General features: G+C 40.5%; 1 protein-coding gene across 4 annotated transcripts in view; it reads right to left on the bottom strand.

Annotated features, from left to right (window-relative positions):
* spock2 (SPARC (osteonectin), cwcv and kazal like domains proteoglycan 2) overlaps positions 1-23,287 on the bottom strand; it is a 27,899-nt gene extending 4,612 nt beyond the window's left edge. The window contains exons 1-7 of one of the 4 annotated variants that reach the window (XM_046071325.1): positions 22,941-23,287; positions 10,907-10,915; positions 10,360-10,405; positions 3,650-3,764; positions 3,184-3,289; positions 933-1,041; positions 591-725 (exon numbers count right to left, since the gene is read on the bottom strand). In XM_046071325.1, the coding sequence (XP_045927281.1) occupies positions 591-725; positions 933-1,041; positions 3,184-3,289; positions 3,650-3,764; positions 10,360-10,405; positions 10,907-10,915; positions 22,941-23,129 (709 nt within the window). In that variant the 5' untranslated portion in view covers positions 23,130-23,287. The remainder of the gene's footprint in view (positions 1-590; positions 726-932; positions 1,042-3,183; positions 3,290-3,649; positions 3,765-10,359; positions 10,406-10,906; positions 10,916-22,940) is intronic. The other 3 variants (XM_046071326.1, XM_046071327.1, XM_046071328.1) reach the window with 3 other exon arrangements.
* Positions 23,288-23,294: the final 7 nt, after the last annotated feature.

The following is a 23,294-nucleotide window of genomic DNA, read 5'->3' as shown; positions in this document are numbered from 1 at the left end:
AAAAAAAAAAAAAAGGTTTCTTCTATGAAAACGGCATTAGAACTTATCATCCTATTATAAGAATTTCCCACTGCAGACATGACTCAGACTTGTGGCCGACCAGATCCTGAGGCTCACTTCCTGTTGCTTTGAAGTGCAGCGTGCTCCTTTATGTGATGCAATGTTTTATCTTAGTCCATCCACCCAAGAGTGTCAAGAGTTTCCAGCCCTGTAATTGTTTTCAAACAGGTTTGATATCCAGAAATTGGTCGCAAAAGCTTTCCAGTGAGAGAAAACATGAAGGCGGAAGCAGCACCAGCAGAATTACTGCTGCACATGGCTGCTGTGTCTTCAGCCGGTAAATAGCCAGTTTATTTAAGTCGGAGGAAACAATGAGTTTTTTGTGACATTACACAATCAGAGTGTAGTATAAAATTGTCAAGAACTGTTGTCAACTTTTATGTCAGTAGTAGCTCCTGGACAATAACATCCATTGCCTATACTGAGATACAATAAAGGACTTAACAATTTGTTTAGACATTTTTATAGCATACTATACCACAAATATTGTAACTCCCTCTTCATGCAGTCTGGATTCATTAAATAGTAACCTGATGTGGTGCTGGCTGCAGTGGTTCTGGCACCAGGCTTGCTTTTGTTGTTCTGCTTGGCATTGGTCTGCAGTAGCTGGAACCAGTCCCTCAGACGCTCCCCAAGATCAGACAGATCCTGTCCGGTACAGCTCTCTGTGGAGGCCACATGGAGAGTTAGAATAATATATTCATGTTCTTATGATGATTGTGTGTGTGTGTGAGAGAGAGAGACAGAGATACAGAATAAAATAGAGATGGAAAGCCTTGCATTTCAGTGGTTACCAGTGGATTCACATTAAACATATTTATTTATTATTTGTCATAGTTGTTATGCATGTTGGTGTGTGTATTTGACCTTACCGTGTTTACTCTCCATGGATGTAGGGGCAGCAGTTGGACAAGGACACAGACCTGAACACTTCAGGGTAAGATCCTTCCCCGTAAGACACGCCTGCTGCTCCATCTTGCACTGCAACAAAAACACACACACACGCATTAACACACACACACACACACACACACACACACACACACACACACGACATCGACAAGGGGACACAAAGGTGAAGTAGAATGATTACTGCCGCAACACAGATCAAATATTCATGAGGTGAACAACTGTACGCCTTAATTCAAGTATGGGATTTGCTCCTGAATGCGCTTTCCTACCTCTGCTTGCACACAAGGTCAGGAATAGTAATCCAAAAGACAAAGCATAAATCAATAAACACATGGGATTCTGTCACCACAAGCCACCATTTGGTCCTTCTAAAGCCATATATCAGGGCTCTTTGTCTCAGTGTTTCCCATGAGAGTCTCTTCACACTGGTCAGCTCTGAATGTGTAAGGTGTATATGCTATTTACCCCACAATGCATAGTACATTATGTATAACACAACGTCAAAGCTGCAAATAAATGTAGCAGCACCTGTCGGATGCTCATATTGTTATACATATGTGCTGTATAGAATTTCAGTGCAGAGACTTTAACACGTGTCTGTTAGTATAAGCTATATTTGTAATATGTGTCAAGACTATTTTAGCAATTCTTACCAACACAACATATGTTATTACAAATATATTGTTACATTAAATTATTACATGTGATACCGAATCCACACGTACATGAGTATATTTTTCACCAATGATTCTGACCCTACACGTACCCTGTGATGATTATTTTTATGTTTATTTCTTTCCATTCAGAGAAAAGCTAAGCTAAAGCTAACACTGATGAAGCCCAAGAAAAGATAACATTTTGATGTGTTAACACCTCATAAAGTTTATGGTAATAGCAAACTGTTCAGAAGACAATGAAGACATGTTCAATTTGTCACTGTCCTTGTCGCTCTGTTTGTGGTCCCTACCAACTCTTGAGGGAAATATCTGGCTTTTAGCTGCTAAATGAGCCACTATGTTCACCAGGTAGTTACTAACTTTGTCTGTCTATTGTTTTGTGCTGGGCAAGGAGTGTACTGTGGGTTTATTAGAGATTTGATTGATTGATAATAGCTGCCTGCTGCTCCTGAAAACAACAATAGTTAGAGTAGTAGTAAGTAAGTTGAGGGCCAAAAATCCCCCCAAAACAATGAGCTGAAGGAAGCTAAACGCTCCACAGAGCTGACGTGAACTACAAAGGCGGGTGATAACTCTCATCACCAGCAACCTCTTTCACATTACACATTTTATGCATTATTAATATACAACATTTGATTACAGCAGCTTAAAAGATAGGGCAAATGGATTAGCAACATAGCAGCAGGGTTTAAATTAATCAAAAACATTATGCAGATAGACTAATCCACTTTCTTTCTTTTATTTTTATAATTATGATTTTTATAAACAAACTATTTTGGGTGGGTCATTTAATATTTCCCAATTTATCATCCCAAAGAAGAAAAGCTGATGTGTAACAGTAACTCATTCTTTTTAAGACTGTCCGATACATGATTTAAAGAAATAGATACTGTATATGAGGTGGGTATGGCTGAAATCAATATCGCAATAAACATATATAATATCAAAATACACTGAGTTTACAGTTTATTACTTACATGTATGCCAAACTAATGCAGACAGGCTTGCAATAAATCCCACCTTAATGAAGGTTATAAGGTAATGTTTTTGTTGAAACTATTTTTAGAGGGGTGATTGATTCAACTTTTATGATCATTTTGGAGGCTGCAGTCTGCGGTGCTGTTGAATTGGGTTGTGTAATACTGTCAGGTTCTTTTATTATTTACTCTACCCTCATTGATATGAATGGGTAATATAACACCTCAGTGTGATTCAACAGCACCACAAACGGCAGCTTCCAAAGTGATCATAAAGTTGAATCAGCACCTCTCAAAAACTAAATTATAATTATAATCTTCACAAAGGGAGGATTTGTTGCAGGATTGTTGTTTTAAACTGCACTGGTGTTCCTAATAAACTGGCAACTGAGTGTATATCACAGTATTGCAAATAGATGCAAAATCACATAGAAAATGATGATGGTACAATTACATTATATGATCAAATCACTGAAACACAACACTATTGCCAGTAGACTCGCAGATAATATTGAATTAATGCCCAGCCCTATGGGTATGTATTTGCTTGAGTGTACCTTTGAGGCATAGTTGTGTCCGTCTGATCCACACACAGGCCCAGTGGAGGAGATGGGACAGGGCTGACAGTTTCCATCAGGAGACCTGAGAGCAGGCTGCTTCAGTCTGCAGGACAGAGAGGACGCACAAACACTTCAGCTATCACTAAGTCCAGCTGAGACAGCAACTGCTGTGCTAATTCAGAGTACAGACCCAGCAGCACCAACCTGAACAGGCCTCCTCCATGTTGTCTGAATGTATTAGCTTATCATTAAACAGCAGGCAGTAGTACTGCACTGGTGCACAAACAAGCTTTATTATTACCGCTGTGGCCGGCAGGGAAATTCATCCTAGATCAGCACAGGACACTGACTGTAAACCTGGTTGTGTTGACCTCATATAAGTGTGAATTAACTGAGAAGATTTTTGGCTGTGTATGTGTTTTGTGAGTTAGTCAATTCCTACCAAGGGGCTACACACACTCACCTGTGTTCGAGTTTCTTGCGGTTGACGCATACAGCTCTCTGGTAGCCCTGGGCGATACACACCTTGTGTCGGCTGCACTTAACCTTTTGACAGGGGTCCTTGGTGGTGTCTACATCTGGGGGGGAAAAATTGAAAATGAATATATACTGTTTGGATCCTCACAGCTTCACGTTTTACCCTTTTATCTATCTCTGCACATCATTCTCCTTTTCATTCCCAGTCTCAAATCCCAAATCTTCCCACTCTATTTGCTCAGCATAACCTGAGAGTGAGTCTAAAGTATTAAAGCGGTGCAGAACTGTCATTACAGAAAAAAATCGTAGCCTATTACTGAGCATGAAAATATCTTCTAACAGGATGAAGCAGATTAGTTTGTTTCTAATGCAGTTGCAGTAGTTTTTATCTTTGGGATAATATACATTTTACACAATTTTAATATTAATTTTTTTCTGAATGTAGGCTAAAGCCTGCAAGGCTAGCTCACTCTGCCCCATCCATCACATCCTCTGCTAGCACTTAATGCTTTACTGTGTGTCAGCACCCCACACTCACTTATATGTCACAGCTGTCTGTTCATAGCAGGCCGCCCGAAGCCAGGCCTGGATGTTACACACTATTCTCTTCATATAACCCTCACCTACACTATCAACCAGTACAGTAAACTCGGATTTGCAAAGGTACTTGTATCCATCCTGCGCTCTTACTGTATCCTGTTTTATGGTACCATCATAATTTAGCAGGCAGGCTTAGGATCTCCTCTCTTGTCCTCTCCAGTGGCTGAATACATTAATGTTGCCTACATCACAGGATTACTGAAGCAAATCGACAGATATCTGATTTGAGAAGCAAATCCAAAACAATACACCCCCCCTGTCATGGCTGAGCTGGTTGTATAACTGACTGACTGACTGTTCTGACTGAGAAATAGTGAGGCTCAGAGGCATTAATGCCCAGATGCAGACTCCTCATCCATTTAGACTGTCAACAGTGGAGCCTTATTCTCGGTGTGTCTCAGTGTACAGGATCATACACACATCTCCCAGCTTTTTTCTCTGTCCGTTTCTGCTTTTGTCTTGCTCTTTCTCAACTCTCTCTTCTTTTGTCGCTGCCTGCTTTCGCCCCCTTGAAGGTTTGATGTTTTATCCCCATGTCTAATTCACACCAGTGCATCAGCAGAATCAAGGTGCTGCAGCCAATTAAACTCTTACGATACTTACAAAGGGGGACAAGGGGATTAAGGTACTACTGGGGATTCAGGCCAGGGGGTTAAGCATGAACAACGATGTATTTTTCAATCCATCCAATGATTGATTTAACCGATACTTAAGCAAAAGAAATTAAAAGATGTAGTAAACAAACACTGAGCAGATAATCCTGCCTTCTAATAGCAAAACATTTGTAAATAAATCTTGTTGGTGGCGAGCGGCTACAATGCTGGCACAGCTTTGTGTTGTGAGTACAGAAGCATAAGGTGGCTGCCTGAGCCTCATGTTAACTTAACAGGCTTCCACGGATTAAAGCGGCGCCTGTGATGATGACGTTTCCATAGCAACAGGCTCTCCATGGTCCGGGAATCATCTCTGGGTTGACTGTGATTTGCAGCTCAATCTGGTGTTTCCCAGAACTCTTTCTTCTGAAACCCCTGTTGTGCAATCATGTTTATCAATCTACTTTTATTCCTTCTTTTCACATTCTTTGTCTTCTCCCGATATCAGACATCTTCTCTGTGTATTCTTATTCCTGCTCTGACTGAGTGTTTATTATTTTCCTCATCACATCCACTCTTTCTCTGTTCAACCCCAGATACACCCACCTACTTCCATTTTTACTTTTTGAAAGTCTCTCCTTTGGTATTAAACTAATGCCTGCAGCACTAAACCTCTCTTAATTAGGCTCCCTGTGCTTCAGTCTAATCCCATCCAGATTTGCATGAGGTTTATCCCTGCAGATTGAGGATAACGGAAGCAGAGCTCAGGCCACATCCTCATCATCAACCTTCTTATCTACTATTTACACAGTCAGTCTCTAATATCATCAGTGATAATTGCTTTCTAGGTAGCAGTGAAGCCAGACATGTCTTTCTTTCTTAGGATCCCCATTAACACCAGCATGCTCATTGGCTATTCTTTCTGGAGTCCACACAATCTCTGGCATGTCTATAATTGTTAGTCCATCCATCCATCGTCAACCGCTTATCCTGCGTACAGGGTCGCGGGAATTATTAGTCCAATTAATGCAAACAATGGCTTGAATTCCCACACTGACAAAAAATAACCAGCAGGTTAAGAAAATGATTTATTTGCATCTACCTATGGGCAGTGCAACACACTGAAAACATTCACCTGTGATGGTGAAAGTCAAAATTTACATACCAGGCACAAAGCATTATTTTCAGTTGTATTTCTGTCCACCTTATGAATGGAAGGCCAATATTCACTCTCCTTTTAGCTCTATTTTAGTCTCCACCAACTGCGGAGAAAAATACCTGGCAGCTAAATGCTCCACTATGTTAACCAGCTAGAACGTAACTTTTTCTGTCTGCTGTGTGGTGCTGAGCACATGACGTTAGCATACAGTGGGTTCCCTGAAAACTGCTGACTACTGTGGCTGGAAACAAGTTTGATGGAAGATGTGAGACAGGATCTCTGTGGCTTTGTGACTACAAAGGAAACCTTTTGAATTACAAATAGCTATTTGATTCATTGTAAAAGGAATAGTTCCAGATGTTAGGAAAATCACTTTCTTGCTGAGAGTTAGATGAATAAATGAATACCGCTAAATATGAAGCTAGCTCCAGCAGGTAACTATGCATCTTGTTGCTTATATATTTCTGTTTTTGTACAAATTAAACAAAAAAGATACAAGGTGTTCATTTGTCAAATTTAGAAGTAGCTTTTTTAAACCAGGCCAGCTGTTACCTCCTGCTGCCAGTCTTTATGATAAACTAAGCTAGTCACGGGTGCCTTTAGCTTTTGATTCAGCATACAGATGTGAGATTGGTATCAACAAACTCTTTGCAAAAAAGTGTAAAGGTCTTTCCCCAAAATTTCAAACTGTTCCAATAACATACAAATATTTATTACTTCAGCTTAAAATCTCCTTAAAACATTCCTGTGACCACAGAATGACCATGTAAGTGAAAAATGATATAAGGGAAATAACGTAAATTTAACATGAAGGATTTATTTTGGAGCTTAAAAAGAGAATGCTGAATGGAGGTGATTCAGTAGCAAGATCATGATGTCAGGCATGTCTTAAAAAGATTAGTTTTAAAAACACGGCTCCCCACTGGAGTAACATGCTGATCCCTTCACAGGCTGCTATGTGGGGTTTTGAATTTGATAGAAGCAGCCCCAGGTGGCCCAAGGAGGGAGAGCAGGAAGGGGAGACAAAGGACAAATTTGTAGAATGTGAAGGTGAGAAGGCAGCAGTACTCTCTGGAGAATTGTAGCGGCTAGTTTTGGAGGTTGAGGGTTGTAGTGGTCCAGACACAAGATGTGTAAAGCTGGGCAGACTCCCTGGTGGGAGAAGAAGCTGATTTGATGGATATTGTATGGATATAAACAAGTTGCTCGATTTCTTTGACGATGAGTTTTGAGCAGGTGGTCAGATAATGGCAATCTACCTTATATGTGTGAGTGAGCTACTCAAGCAGTAGTAGTCTCTAGAGGTATCAAACTCTAGACCTTGTAGAGTGTGGACACAGCATGTTTTCCTGTCTCCTTAGTATCAGCCATTGATCTGAAACCATTGATACGACAGAAAGTTTCCATTCACCATTCACCTGGCCTCTCTGGCTGATATAAGCTTCTAGAAAACAAAAAGGTACACTAGAAAGTAAATGTATAAAAGGATCAGGTCTTCTGTGAGTGCTGTACACAGACACTTAAGTGTCGGCACGTTTGTGCAATAGCGTGTGTGCATATACACTTGTTTGTTCCACTTACAACTGTTCTCCTGCAGTGTTTACTGTCTTAAGAGCGAGGCGATTCAATCAGTTGCTTGATTGATAAATTGACTGTAGAAATCGACAGCAAATTACCCTGACCTCTCCCTCACTCAGAGCACTAGCACAGCACTAGCTTAAGTGAAGTGTGGTGTCTGAATGCAAATTTCCACCCCGGTCGGTTGTGGGCGTTGACTGGATGTGTATTAGAAGTGTTGACAGTTCAAAAGCTCTGTCTTCCTCCGCACGGCGGCGTAGCGTTCTGGGCTGCCTGGCAGAGGAATGAAGCCTGCAGGCTCATCTGATGCCTAGGAGTAAAGACATCACACTGATTTACTGATGTCTCAGAGGGACAAATCTCCTCTTTTTGCTCCTTCGCTTCATTAGGCCACTCATAAAGAAAGGCAGATCAATGGAGGGAGACAGCACACTCATGTCAAAATGAGAGAAAAGGGAAATGGATAGATGAAGGGCTTTATCCTGTGTGAAATAAAAGTAGAGAGGTATTATTCATATGACAACCTAAGGCAAGCATATAAAGCTTTGCTAAAGGTTCGTAAAGGCCAAGCACAGACAGTTGAACACCTACATTACAGAGACGCCACTTGTGAGGTTGATCTATGTCGACTAGGTTGACTCTGAACCCAGATAAAAACTGGTGTTTTGCCATTCAAGAACATCAAAATTGGACAATTCCGCAAAATCCAGGATTATGTTCAGTGTTTTTTAAATTCTGTAATATTTGTGCATGGCAATAATGGTATGGTCAAGGTTTGGGAAAGATAATGGTTATAGCAAATACATTATAGTTCAGATATGCCAGCTATGTGAGAAATCGGGCTGTGTAGCTCCTCAAACTGCAAGACAGCCGAGCCCCCTAAACTGAACGTCAAATGACAATCTACTGATCTGGCAGAAATTTAGTCTGATACTAAAATTATTCAGAGGCGACTTTGGGCCAAAATTGGGCTGCACAGTCTCTATAATGACTTTCTTTTGGAAGAAACAAATTCCAGCACTGGTATAAATGCTATTTCTCCAGGTGTTGACAGTGTAATTACATTGAGGTCAATATTTATGTAAATGAAAATGATGCATTACAGTTTCAGTGTGTCATGTTTTTGCTTTTGCAGGCTAATGACCTCCTCTTTGTATTCTTCCTAACAAACCGCTTCCTCTTTAGAGACAAACAGAGCCATCCTTTCCCTTGTTTCATTTTCATCCTATGAAACCATCCTACACTAGCCAACTTGCTTCATCCCACCAGTCCACAATTTCCTCATCACCATACTGCCCTAGAGTTGGCAGGAATAATGTTGGTCACTTTACACTAAATCGAGGCATATTAGCCCCCACCCCTGTCTCACTCGCTCCTCGTGCATTTACTCCCCTGTCTGGCCTTTCTTTGGGAACCATAATTAGTCCTTCATTAAGCCCTTGGAAATTGTGCTAATGGACTCTGACATTCAGCTGACTTCATTTAAACTGCAAATCAAACGACAATAGTTGAGGACACGACTCTGTCATGACTTCATCTTGCAGGGGCCTGATGATGGCTGGAGCCGCGGCAGGAGTCAAGGAGGAGACCTCAGACATTCAGTTTCAAGCACGGCTCCTGCTCGAATGCAGCGGAGAAAGAGAAGCGGTGAGGGGTTGAAGACGAGCCAATGCCGAGCGTCTCCTGGGGGGGCACATCAGATCCACTCAAGCAGATAAAACAGAGTGCTAACATCTTTCAACCTTTTCGCTGAGGAACCACTACAAGTGTGAACAGCGAGAGGCTGACCCCAGAATACAAACACAGAACATACGCAACGCTGTCTAGAACGATGAACCACTGATGGCCTGGGAAGCATCACAGTTCAAATACAGGCCACGGTGCAGCTAATGACATTCACATTCAATAAATCATGGGGTTTTGCTTTCACTGCATCAGCATTTTTCCTTATTTCGTCAAATTAAGTTTGTGCCTCAATCCTATATAGAGAAAAAGATTTTTTTTAAAGCACATAAATTACTGACTTATACAGAGCCCGGAAGGTGCCATGGCGAAAAAAAGAAACACAAATCTTGTGTACGCTTCAATAATTCATGCTCTCGATTTAGCATAACTTATCACCTTCATGCCCTTGGTTTTGTCTCAATATGGACTGCTTGGATTTAATATGGTCTTAATTTGATCTTGGACAGAGATGTGGATATACTTTTTAGCTGTTAAACATGTCATGTTTAACGTATTTTACAGGATAGTGTTTCCACTTCATTTAACAGCACGTGAGCAATAAGTGTTGCCTTAATTTTGCTAGGCTAGAGAGTTTCTTAATGTCTATTTAACGTGTTTTGCTGCCATAGATGAAATACATTCCTGACGAATGAGTTGAAAGCATCTTTACTGTAAAATATGTCTGGGCTTGGAATCATCTATCATGCAGCCAAGAATCAAAAGTTTTACAATGGCATGCTCAAAAAGAGTCTGAAAACTGCCTGACAGGAAAGTGCGTGAGTCTGTGACTGATAGAAACAGAATGAAGATGCAACTACAACAAGCTATACAACCGTGGATTTACATTATGCTTTAATGGAAGTATTCTGTCTTTCACTTTCACTGAAGAAAACGTGAACAAGACTAGGAAAAAGCCTGATGCCATATACATGGGCCAATATTAAGCTAGCACAAACCAACAAAACAATTTTATATTGAATGGCATTTATGGGATTTAAATAATCACACAGTGAGATACCGAGGAGATGGTGAGAGACTTACTGTCATTAGAGCCTTGATTTTCATCCCAGGTACGAACATAATCATCCTGCAGAAACAAAAACAATAATTTTTTTAGCAGCTGCAGAGAAAGAGAAGCCATGTAAATTCACACTGCAGGCCTTAGTGCATAGTGTTGTTGATAGCATAACATATTAACACTCTGTCATCTTGGCAGAGTAGTGGTTTACATTATCATTGCACACTGATTATAATGTGTACATTAGTTTTGCAGCATGACAATTAGCCAATCAAGTCACACCAGAGACAGATGGGTATGTACTGTGGCTATACATCTGTATGGAAATGAGCCCAACAAATACAACGCCTGTATGTGAGACATATGGCATCGAGGGTGAGCTGCCTTTTAAGTGCTCTGCCCTTTTCTCCCACTTAATTAGAACATTAATCGTTCTAATTAAAATGGGCAAGTTGAAGAAAAAAAAAGAAAAGAAAGATGGATGAAGAAACAGCGGTAAAGACACACCGTAAGACAGACAAATGTGTCATGAATGAAAAAGACATTGTACAAAGGCTGGAGAGAACTGACCTCTACCTCCTGGTGAAATGACAGCACAAGGGGAAAAAAGAGACAATATTAGTGAAGAAGATAAGTATAATTTTAGATACAGAGCATTAAGGTGCATTCAGGGACACTATAATGGCCGCATGTTCATTTTAAAGCCCATGAAAACTGTCCTAATAACATTACTCTCTTTGTAACATGAAACATTCATGACTAAATATGCAACAATCAAAACATCCTTATTTATTTTAACACTCCAAAACTCAGATTACCTCCTTTGTGACTTCAAGTGGCCTAGCAACATTAGTAAACATTACCCCAACTGTCATCACATTTTGAGTCAAATGTTGCTGAACTCTGTTCGGCACACATGTATACATGACTTCACCCCTGCTCAGTTAAAAGCGTCGAGAAAAACAGCTAAATGCAAAACTGAAACCTTCTTGTAGGACCCCATCATTCATAATAAGAAGCTGATTACCTGATTAAGTACCGTTATCGTTAGGGCATTAAATTAGACACATTTATTGTATTTTCTTCAAATTTAAGGGATTCCCACAGGAGACAGCACAGATGTAAAGCTTTTTTGGTCATACTGCTTTAAAATAATAATAATAATAACAAACATCCATCATTTCAAGATACAATTGGCAACTCACTCCCTCCTTTCACTCCTGAAGCGATGACTTACTCATCACTGTAAACATTTACTATACTGGAAGCGTGTGCCAAACAGCTACCAGCAGGGTGATATATCTTGACACAACACGTGAAATAAGCAGCCTTCGTGAAAGCTGGGACCTTCTTCTTTGACCCTCACAGTTTTATTTCACAGAGGTAAATATTTTCATCACTGGCAAGGACTACCACTCAAGCGCTGAAATCGACCACACTGCGCTCCTGTTCCTCTGCTCAACCTCTCCTTGCTGCAGCACCGAGCTCATTTCCTCTGCTCAGTGACAGAAAAATCACTTCCGGTAAACTGGCTTGTGTCTAGATTTGAACTCAACACTCCAGTTCAGCTTCATGAATGATTGCTGGTTATGTAGTTTAACCTTGTTGGGCTTGATAGAGTCACGCATTAGCAGAGTAAGACGTCAAAGAGTTTACGACCTGGCCATTAATCTGATGCCTCCCATGTCTCCTTTATTGATGCTCCAGCTCCTGCATTATTTAGCACCCTTTCTGTATTTGTGTTTCTGCCAGGACCGATGAGGAAAGTGTCCTGCTGCGCTGACAGGACTGGAAATCAATAATTTCACAAAAGAGAGACTGCAGAAAATGTATTCGGGGGAAATAAATTCTCCTGAGTGTACAACGAAAGTGAGCATGAGACACAGAGCACGGTGACAATTTTGGCACACAGCAGAGAACTTACATCATTCGAAAAGACCAAAATTCCGAAGAAAATTCTGCCGGCTTTTACACAGAAGTGATTAGAGGAAGCAAGCTAGGAGCTGAAAACACTCAACTGTATCCAGGAGCTCTGTGATCTACCCGATAACATCAGAAAGATCTCCTCCTGCAAAACAGAGCGGGGAAGCTTACCCTCCACATCAAACGAGGCAGACTGTTCACCCTGCCGCCGAGCTCCACAATACTGATTGACAGATCACAATCCCTCATATCTGAGGATCACGACCCGATGAGCCTGTACACTGTAAAATTGGGCTCAGCTCAGGAGGAACTGAACAGTGTCACGTAAGAAAAGTCAGTCAAAAGATATTGTGCTTGTTGGGTGGATTGAAAAAGAAGAACAGGAAACTGGTTGATGGGTGTATGTGTGTCTATCTGACAGGCCATGTGAGTGACTGACAGATGTTTCTAGGTAAATGTCAGCTGTCAGATGCTCTCTGCGTCCACTGTGGTTATCCTGAGGGGTTTGTTCATGGTGACAGCGGAGTGCACCACAGCCTCATCAGTAACAAAGGACACAGTAATAACACTCTTATGTGGAGATCTGTGAGGTCTCTCTGACCTTTTCTCACAATCAATGTTACATCTGCCTTAAGTGGATACATCAAACCCACACAGAACAGCACAGATCTACAATCTACGTAACACCCTCTTCATTAAGAAAGCACCACAGGTCATGAAATTCACACACAGCCCACACAGACGCCAATCTCCAGTTTTCATGTATGACAGTGTTTTCGTGATTTAATAAAGAGTACGGTTAGACCTGCACAAGTACAAGCATCAAATGTCTGTAAACGTAAGCTAGTTCCAACCTTTTGGTTGTACAAATTTGATTTCTGTGTTTGCTTCTTGATGACAAACAAAACAGTGGTTCAGGATTGATTAAAAAAAGGCAGTAGAGTGTGTGGTTTCCTAACAAAAAAACACTTGGTTAAGGTTAGGGAAAGGTCATGGATTGGGTCAAAATGACTAATTGTTTAGGAAAACATTGTGGTTTGGTAAAATCGCTACTTTGTTCAAGAAAAGGGCAATTCCTTGTCATGGTCACAATAATAACCACTTGGTTATGGTTATGGAACGGTTGGTTACATAAACAAACATTGACTGTCTGTAGGAAACTAATGGTGATCTCCTGACTGTGTTAAAATCTAACGTTGACTCATCCATCCTCCCCAACCCAACATATGTTGTTTATGGGAACATGCTTAAAGACTGATGCTGACATTTTTCTTGAGAGGACAGTCTAAAATAATATATTTCCTTAACAATGAAGAAGGGTTTGATCAGTCACCTGATTTGCAGAATGAGACTGAGTGCCACTATACTACTACTCTAATGTCCCTCTACATTTATTAATTTTATCCAAAGCGACTTACAATTGCTATATATGTCAGAGGTCACACACCTCTGGAGAGTGTCTTTCTCAGGGACACATTGGTGGATGGGTCACAGTGGGGGATTGAACCCAAAGGTATAGTCTTATCTATTGCTCCATCGCCACCCCCTCTAGACTTCGTCGAGGACCGGGCTGCATTCCCACTACTTCTGCTACTGAGGTCTCAATTTTTTCTTCCTCTTCCCAGTCAACTCTGTCAGCAGTGAAAGGTCCTTAGGCACATACAACAATCTCTTCAAAGACGAGGGCCACTTGGAAATGAGGGTGCAGAGAGGCTGACCATGTACAATGAGGATTTCTCTCAGAGATGGAAAGCTGATGAGCAAGTGGCAAAATTTCAGCTAAAAATAGTGACAAAGGAGACTTGCAGTGGATTCAGTATTCAAAAAGTGCATCTGTATTATTTTGAAATAGCAAAATTTATATCTATACAAGACAAATTCATTTACTGATGATCAGTGAAAAAATATAACACCCAAAGAAGGTTAAAATCTAGGGCAACTGGACTGGGTTGAAGATACTAAAACAAAAATAACTGAAAAATCTGATGAAATAAAGCTGAATACATTCAGCATCGTAGCACTTCCTCCCACCTAGAGATTCACATAAAGACTCGGTTGCTGTTCACAGCGTCTCAGCTTTGGTTTACAGATCACACCAGACACGCTTGAGATGAAACAAAACCCCCTCAACAATACTCTCATCATATATGTTCTCCTCTTATCTTCATGCACACTGGGCTGCAGGGCACGAGAAGCAAGCCTGCTGATTCCTATTCTGCATGCACACAGGGCTCTGAGCTGATGCTTCAGGATTGCAGAGCAGAAGCAGAGCATCAAAGAGTCTGCTCTGCCTCCCTTACAGGATGGAGTCAAGAGCAAGGCTTATGTAAGAGAGCCGGGAGGACTGAGTAAGTAAAAGGTGAAGCGGGGGTTAGTACTTTTGGGAACCAGATCGATGGGACAAAAAAAGGGTGGGGACGAAGCAATGATATAGAACAGCAGTTCTCACTAGGAAGATAATCTGAGGTGTTGTGAATCAGAGGAAATAAAAAAAATTAAAAAAAACCATTTATTTTTATACTACCATTATCATGAAAAGTGCCATTGTTCTAGTTTATAGCTTATATATGTTACTTTTTAAAAACTGCAGTGTATCATAAAACCATTGCATCTTTGTGTCTAATGTGTCATGAAACCAGACCTCAGCCCTTTGATTTTCACATTAGAGTCTCTACAACCTGTGGGTTTAAACCTAGACATTGATATAAGCATTAGGTTATTGATGGAGTTTGGTGGATGATTCTTTCATATGTTTTTCCATATAAATGTATCTGCAGAGGCTCTGATATAGGCTATTTTGACTCTGGGGAACACAGTTGTAAACTACACTTCCCACGTGTACCTGCTCATAAAAGCACAGGTTTACTCAGGCTCTATTTGATGCCATTATGAGCTATGAAATTTGTCAAACATTTGCCATGATGAAGCGTTACTGCAAGCTTAGCTTCATTATTACAGAGCGCTTCTGTTTCTAATAATCCCTCAGTTCATACAGAGCTTTGGAAAACTGGTTTTAAATGCTATGCTCCTGACAAATGGAACAAGTAACAAGAAGTTTAGAAATAGCAATTTCTAATTGCTTTTGAACCTTTTAAGACATTATGGTTTTTGTTAATTTCGAAACCACTGTATATTTTGTATGTAAATTGTGTGTTTCAGTGTGTTTCTAATACTGTCACAGCTGTGACTCTGGGATTTCCTGGGTACCTCTGTGCTTGTGTTTATTCATGTGCAGGGCCTCTCTTAATTAAACTATCTGTTTAAATGAAGGCTTAAATAAGTTAAAATGGTACAAAAATCCCTATTTACATAATGTAGAGTGAGTCTTTAATGATATGGCGGATCTAGAAAAGTACCCAAGGAGGTATTAAATGTGTTTTTTCCTTAGTATTTCATAACAGCGAGACCAGAAACCCCAAATTGAAAATATTAGACTGAGAGTGATTGTGGATCTTATGGCAGGTTTGAGTCTGACTGGTTTTCTGCATGTTTGTTCACTGTGTACCATGGAAGCATTTCAACATGGGCTAGGGAGAAAGTAATGCTCCATGTAAAATCCAGATTGTGGTCAGATTTGTGTCCACACTTAACTAAGATCAGATATGAAATGTAAGCCAAGCACTTCGAAATGCAGACTCTGAGCATGATACAACAGATGCACCAGGTTGCACAAAAAAAAGCAATTACAGCAGAGAGCGTTGGCCAGACTAAAATTCTAATTTAGAATGAATAATTTACATATTTATTATGCTTCAGTTTGCAGACGGATTTCTACAAAAAGCATACTTTGATGGATGAATAAACATATTGTCTACATTGAACTTCTCCTTACTGGTTCATACATGCATAATCTCTGAAGGTGCTGGACAAAAGGCAAAAAGTATCTGCACTTTGTAGTGATACTTAAATCCTATAGATATTGTGCATTTTACATAATTCCCTGTTTTGTTCAATACGCTCTAATGCCACTCTTCACACTCAAGTAGGAATGAGTGACATCAGAAATACTGTGATTATGGATAAAAGGTCAAATACAAAACCTGACTGAAAATTGCACTCAATTATGTAAATGGTGAAATGTTTTTTCCATTTCACTGGATAAACATTCAAAGTTAAAGGATGAGAAAAGGATGGAGAATGGAGTTTCACTGAATTTGACAGACATGTGCAGTGTTGCCTCCGTAAACTTTCTTGTCCTCTTCCTGTGCAGCACGCACAGGAAGTGCAGACAACAGACACACACAGAGAGATACAGCTATAAAAATCACACTTAGTCCACAAAGTCTCTGTGCGCTCGTGCCAGCCCTGTATTCACTGCCTATAAATAAAATCAACCCTTGTGTCCCTCAGGGCCCTGCAGGGAATAAGAAAACAGTCTGCAACTCACAGGAGAATCTGGTACAAACAATGAGAACTTTCACACTTCACCGAAAACACCAAGCTCTACTGAAAAACAGACATGTACAACAATGGAAAATCAATGACGATGCCTAGTAGGTGCTACAAGACGGATAAGAATCAGCCAATGATCTGAGACAGGGGAGTCTGAAACAATGTTATCAAATAAGAGAGTCACAAACAGATCAGCAGCAACAGTGGACTGAAACCTGGCTCGTCTTGTGGAAAAGGCAAACTGCTGCCTAACAAGTCATCAATGTTACTTATATCTAATGTTGCTATAATCCCTTAAAATACATTTACATGATTACTGTATTCTTTTTTGTATCATTTCTGAGCTACACGTTTTTTTTTTGAACATCCTAAAAGTCACTAATATTTTTCAAAATCCTTATTATTTGATTATATATAACGAGAGCAGAATTTTTCATTGTGATTTTTGAAAGACTGGGTCCTTGATGTCCTAGAAGCGTTAGGTTAGTTTCTATCATGGGTAAGTATCGGCTACTCCTGCCAGACAGTAAAGTGTACTAAACTTTACAGTGTAGTGATGTTAACACAGCATATCGTTAGTGAACACTCCAGCCAGTCAGTTTTCGGTTGTCATAGTAATGTATTACGTCCAACTATTAACCACACCCCTATTCTCTGTTTGAGAAAGAACGTTTCTCAAAAACGGCAGTTAAAACTGGCAGGAGGGGGATTTTAACACCTAAATGCTCCAGAGGTATGCGACCTCTGGCATACTTGGCAATTGTAAGTCGCTTTGGATAAAAGCGTCAGGTAAATGTACAAGAGAACAGGGTTTTTTGGTAGGCAACTATATGTTTGGAGAATGCAACGCTATCTCTGATAATGTTACTCAGAATGTAAACTGCACCAAATCCTATAAACAGCAGGGCAGAGGAGCTTATGTTAGCCTATACTTTAATACAGCAGCATCCAGGACCAGCTTCCACAATGGGGAAATACTACACAGTGGAAATGCCACTCATAACCTGTAATCCAATGGGATGATGTTTTAGCACAGTGCTAAAACATCTGGATTTGTCATAGTTGTTTTCACTTCTAAATTCAGCTACTGTACCCACAGGAGCTTATCTCACACAGGCTGTGACTCAGTCTGGCTCAAGCCCAAAGGTAATAACACTTGGGTGGCATTTACTGTAGGGACAGCCACTGCCACTTAAAATTATTGTTAGTTTTAAAAGAAAAAAAGAGGGTGTGATCTATTGAACCTGCCTTACAGAACCTTAATACCCACACATAATCTCATAATAATTTAAGAGGTGACATTTAATCATGAAACAAATACAACTCTTGAGGTTTAAACTGTCCTGTTTTGCATCTCAATTCATTCAAACTACCATCACTTGGTTTCACCATTTAAACTATTTCGGGGCTCTTACTTTTGCTGATAACTGGACTATATACCATATACAGGTTTTCTAACTACATGAAGACATTGGAAGTATCCCACAAAGACCTCATTACAGGCAGATTCCTGGATGCCAGGTGTTTTCTGCAGCAAACAACCCATTTGGCATACCGACTCCCAGGTGTAGCCAACACAGAAGCAGGTCACTCCAGGAAGTCATGCATATGAAATGCTGAAATGCAACTGCTGGCAGTCAGGGATTTATAGCATCTGTAAGGAAGGGTATTGTACAAAGGGATGCTTTAAAATACCTGTCTTTTGCAGCTATTAGTTACAACTGTATGGATTTCTGAATGAAGATTCAATGTTATATACACTTGCATCTGCTAAAAATGTGATATTTATCACCTTTCATCACTACTCGTCTCCCTGTCTCTCTGCGGCACCTGTGCCCTTCAGCTGTGGCTATTGTACTGCAGTGGGAAGCAGATGTAGCCGTGCAAGCAGGGCATGATGATAAGCTGTTTCTTTTCTTTTTTCCCTCTACTCAATTACAGCCCACCTAGGCTTCTGGTAGCCAGCCAAGACACCCCGCAGCGTACCAGTAGTCCATCCAAATCCTGAAGAGCCACACCATCTCTCCCAAAACTGTTAGAGGTGTTCGAGATGGGCTCCATCTGCGCTGCCAACAGAGCTCTGGTTGTTTGTAGCCTTGTAGAGAATCTGGACTTTGATAAGGAAGAACTCATGCCAGAACAAAGCATGACTAGATAGAGCAATGGGTTTCTGATAAGCTGTTATCATTCATAGCATTAATGCATCAGTGGCACTCTATTCTAACATCATGGAGTAGTCGAGCGGCTGTGCGATATGTAAGCCAGACTGAGCTCACGGCTAGTGATGATAATTCACTGTGCTGCTAGTGTTGCTAGTCTTTAATGGAGTATTTGGCTCCAGTGTTACAGATGCCATTATCCACAATTATGTTTTGTATGTTACAGTGAAATGATAAAAAAGGAGCACTGGCAGGTGCACCCACAATCACAAAGTGTTAACATTCTGCTGGCCTGTAGCCAGTTTAAGAGGCCGAGAGGGTAAAATCAGGCAGGCGAGTATAAGCAGCTAAGGTAAACCACCCGTCAAATGTTCTCGCCAGATTGCCAGGACCTGCTGCAGGTGCTTCCACGATTCTGCACATATCATTCACTGGCATTCACAGGGGATCTGATGTGTTTGTGCTGGCACCAAGCCTTTTCTGTTTCTTAACAATAAAGTGAATGAATAACAGGTGCCTGATTGTAGAGGCATGCATTTTTAAGTTTGGATTTACCAGGCACAGACAACGCTGGATGGCAAGCAGAAACACTGAGCCTTTTCTGCCATGTTCATGCTAGCATACGTGATGGATGCAGACAATGAACAGCCTCCTTCTGGGCGAAGTTGTATTGCATTTTCATCATCATCCATTTTCAGCCCCATATCTGAAGTTTATCTTAAATCAACAGGAATAAAACACCAGACCAATTTCATGGCTTAGTGATTTCATGGACAGTATCATTTTTACAAGGGAAGTTGAGCAAAAAATTTAATCTACTGTTGATTTGCCTTTAGTAGGCATACCAAATTGGATCCACTATGCATAACATGCAGTAGTCTCAAGCCATTTAATTTCATACTGAAATGAAAATAGACAGAACCTCGGCTGGAGGGATGATCCCAGTTGACATCTAATTGTCCCTGTAATCGAGTCTCTGAATTTGTTTGTGCCAAACTGCGTCTGAAAAACAGTGCTTAAAATAAAAATGAGTACATGATAAACAACAAGATGCATTTTTTAGTAGCTATTGTATGCCTCCATCTTTTATTCATCCATTGTAAAGCTTTTTAATTATATTTTGAACTCCACATTCAAGGTTCATTATTAGTAAGAACTTTCTAATTGGTCACCCTCTCTAGTCAGAAATTCATAATGATGAATTTACATTAGCGCAAAATAAAGAAATAACAAACAATTGTAATGTTGTACCTGTTTAAACTGTAATTAAAAGTTACTAAAAATGACACCAGGGATGTCAGTCTTTGTGCAAAAATAAATACTCTGCAATCAGTTACCATGACTGACTTCCCTGCTCCCTTGTTTTTTTTTTTTCTCCCTGGATTTGGTGCATTAGCGGAATGAAATGCTGAGTGCACCTGTCAGATTAAAGGATTGAAGGTATCCCATTTTATTATTTGTTGACTGTAACTGTTAAATCTAATCGCCTTGTCTTCCTGTGAAATAGATTAAATAAATTGAAGTGTGGGAGCTATTTTTATTGGAAGTGAAAAAGCCTCTTATCCTGATTCCACTTTTACACTTTGTAAGAGAATAGGTATGAAATATTTACAGTGTGGGTTCTGCAGCCTATGTATTTGGTGTGTTTATGTTTGTGAGGGGTTTGTGTGCATCTGCATGTGCTTGTGTGCATCTGCATGTGTTTGTGTGCACACAAAGGGGAGAATGAAAAAAATCCTTTTTTCATGTTGTGCAGCTTTGATTATTGCCTTCCAGTGTTGGATTATTATTCAACAATCATTTCTCAGAGGACTGTGCAAGTCAACATCAAGTGGTGTAATCTGAATACCTATAATTGTGTCAATGGCAGTGTTTTATACACCAACCAAATAATTACCAAAAATTTAACTGCTCATTTTCTAGTTCAGATTTTTTTTTTTTAGCTCGAAGACCAACATGAAGCAACACCAATTAAATGTTCATTATATTCAATATTCAGCAGCTCTCATTAAGAATCATCAAGAAAATAGTTGTTTGCGCAAATGGTGTTTGAGTTGAATAAGTTTACAGATTGAATAATGTAAAAAAAATCCCAATAAAGAATGTTTCCACTTATTCCTCCGCCCTGAAGCAGGACTGGCAGCCCTGGTGATGGGAATAGAGTCATCACACCCCCAGTGATACATGCTCCATTTCAACCATAACACAGAGACTGCTGTTGCTACGGCAGCATGCTGAAATCAAAGTGGTTTCTATTGCCGATTCCACTGGGAGGTTCAGTGGTCCGCTTCTCTGATGTTTCTCCTCATCCCCAGAGACAGCACCACTTCTGCCCTTTAACACACTCGCACACATACAGATGCAACAGCCCTGACAAAAATCACACTTACACATGTGCATGTGGGTAAGCGCACTCATACACGTTTACACATTAGGATGATCCCCTCTGGGAGTAATGATCATGAAAGAGATACAGTGTGGAACTGTAGGGGGTGTTTGTGTTCCACAGCAGCTTTGATGTTAAATTGAGGAAAAAAGGGGGGAAAACAGAGCAAGTGACATCTTCATACAGGATGGCAACCCTTTAAGCAATGTTAAGAAGAGGATCCCAATTTCCCTGTACCGTTTAAATCCTGGGATGCTCACATATTCTGTGTTAGTGTTTTTATTCACTCTTGGAAAGAGTTTTTTTCTTTTTGCACAGCCAATCACGATGAGCTGAATTCAGAGTGAAGTTACTGCTGTAACTAACATTTTGGATTAAAGCTGTGTAAATATAGAGCAGCATCCAGTGAGTGATAATCCCACAATAATTCTGACTAAATCTTTCTATGCCCACAATTTCATTACTTCCCTAAGTACAGTTCCAGAGGAGATTCTCTTAAGTAATCACAGTCAAAATAATCTGTCCCCAGGAGGGGCTGCTGCCAATTTTGACATTTTCTTCAGGGACGTCCATGAACCATGATTTAAGGAGGCGCAAGAAAGCGGATCAAAAAAGACACCACAGCCTTTCTGGGATGGTTACTATTTAGAAAGGCTCACCATCTCCTCATCAGAAGATATGGTTCTCATATAGATGCTCAAGCTGAAGCCAACTGCTCACATTTCAAATCCAATCAAGATACCTATCATGTGCTAGTAACCACCCTGGATCAATTAAAACCCGATTAACAGGAGTTATATGGCACATAATCCAACTGCACTATTGTCCAAATCCAGTTGGGATCATCAGTAATCATTTCAGCAGGAGGCAGAGGTACGTCCATACATCCACAGACACAGCAATATATCACCGTGGATACCCAGCAGGCTTTAATCAATCCATGCAACCCAGTTCAGTCTGTTCGGTAGGTGAATATGCACATCAATCAATCACCGCCAGTCTGATCTAATTGCTTAAATCTCTTGTTTGTCAAATCTCCTGGGACATGTCTGGAAATACATCTGAGGTAACCCATATTAAGGGCAGTATGATGGAATAGGTCTATAGTGCTCCTGCTGTGCAAGTGGGGCTAAAACATGAATAGCTTATAATTAACCAAGGGCCCATAGAGCAGCAGCCTATATATATATGGTTTGTTTGTTTGTTTGTTTGCTGTAGCTTTATTTTAACCTAGCTTTCCTGGTCAAGCTTGTTTTCCCTCATGGAAGCTCTCCAGGTAAATATCACTTTTTGAATTTTGAGGAGGAAGTGTTTGGCATTAGGACAACCATTTACATTCACCATTATAACAAACTATCCAATTCACACATAATATAGCTACAATATATTTTGAGTAATTCTTAAACAAACAAACAAAAAAACAAAACAAATCAGGTAAAACCTGTAGGCCTACACCGTAAACACATCCATCTACTTATACCATTAGGCCTATATGTGCTATTTTGGCCACCCAAATATAAAGTGAGATTTTTTTTTTTGTTTTGAGACATTTATTCAAAGCTTGTGCGTTTCTTCAGTGTGAGCCATGTTCCAACAACAGCACCAACTTTCTATCATTAGGCTATAGGCAAGAAAGTGTGTGATAACTATTATTACCGTTTCCAAATGGCCGTGAGTGTTTCCCCATCAGCGCATCTCATCTACCGCAATACCGCGCATCTCTCAATCAACACGGCGGACTTACGTCTCTGAAGCGATTCCAGTGCTTGATCTTGCGGCTGTACTGTGAAATGGTGGACAGCCACTGCTCGTCTTCCATGAAATTCCCAGTTTTTTCCGCCTCTTTGACGCTCTTCACGTCGGTCTGGAAGGTAGACCCCGCGAGCATCACCAGAGGGACGAAAAGGCACACAATATCCGTAATTTCCACCATGGTAGCGGGCAAAAACTCCTCGCGCACACCGGTTGTCGGCTTTCTTCTTGTAGGAGGGGGAGGATGCTGAGGCTGGACTGAAACTACCAACTGATTAGCCTATACGATGCTCCTTCTGCTACTGGGAGAGAGGGAGAGAGGTGGAGAGAGAGAGGGTGGAGATAA

Source organism: Micropterus dolomieu, linkage group LG15 (assembly GCF_021292245.1).
Source record: "Micropterus dolomieu isolate WLL.071019.BEF.003 ecotype Adirondacks linkage group LG15, ASM2129224v1, whole genome shotgun sequence".
NCBI classification, from domain to species: domain Eukaryota; kingdom Metazoa; phylum Chordata; class Actinopteri; order Centrarchiformes; family Centrarchidae; genus Micropterus; species Micropterus dolomieu.
The sequence above is the reverse complement of the archived record's forward strand: the minus strand, read 5'-3'. Positions and strand labels throughout refer to the sequence as shown.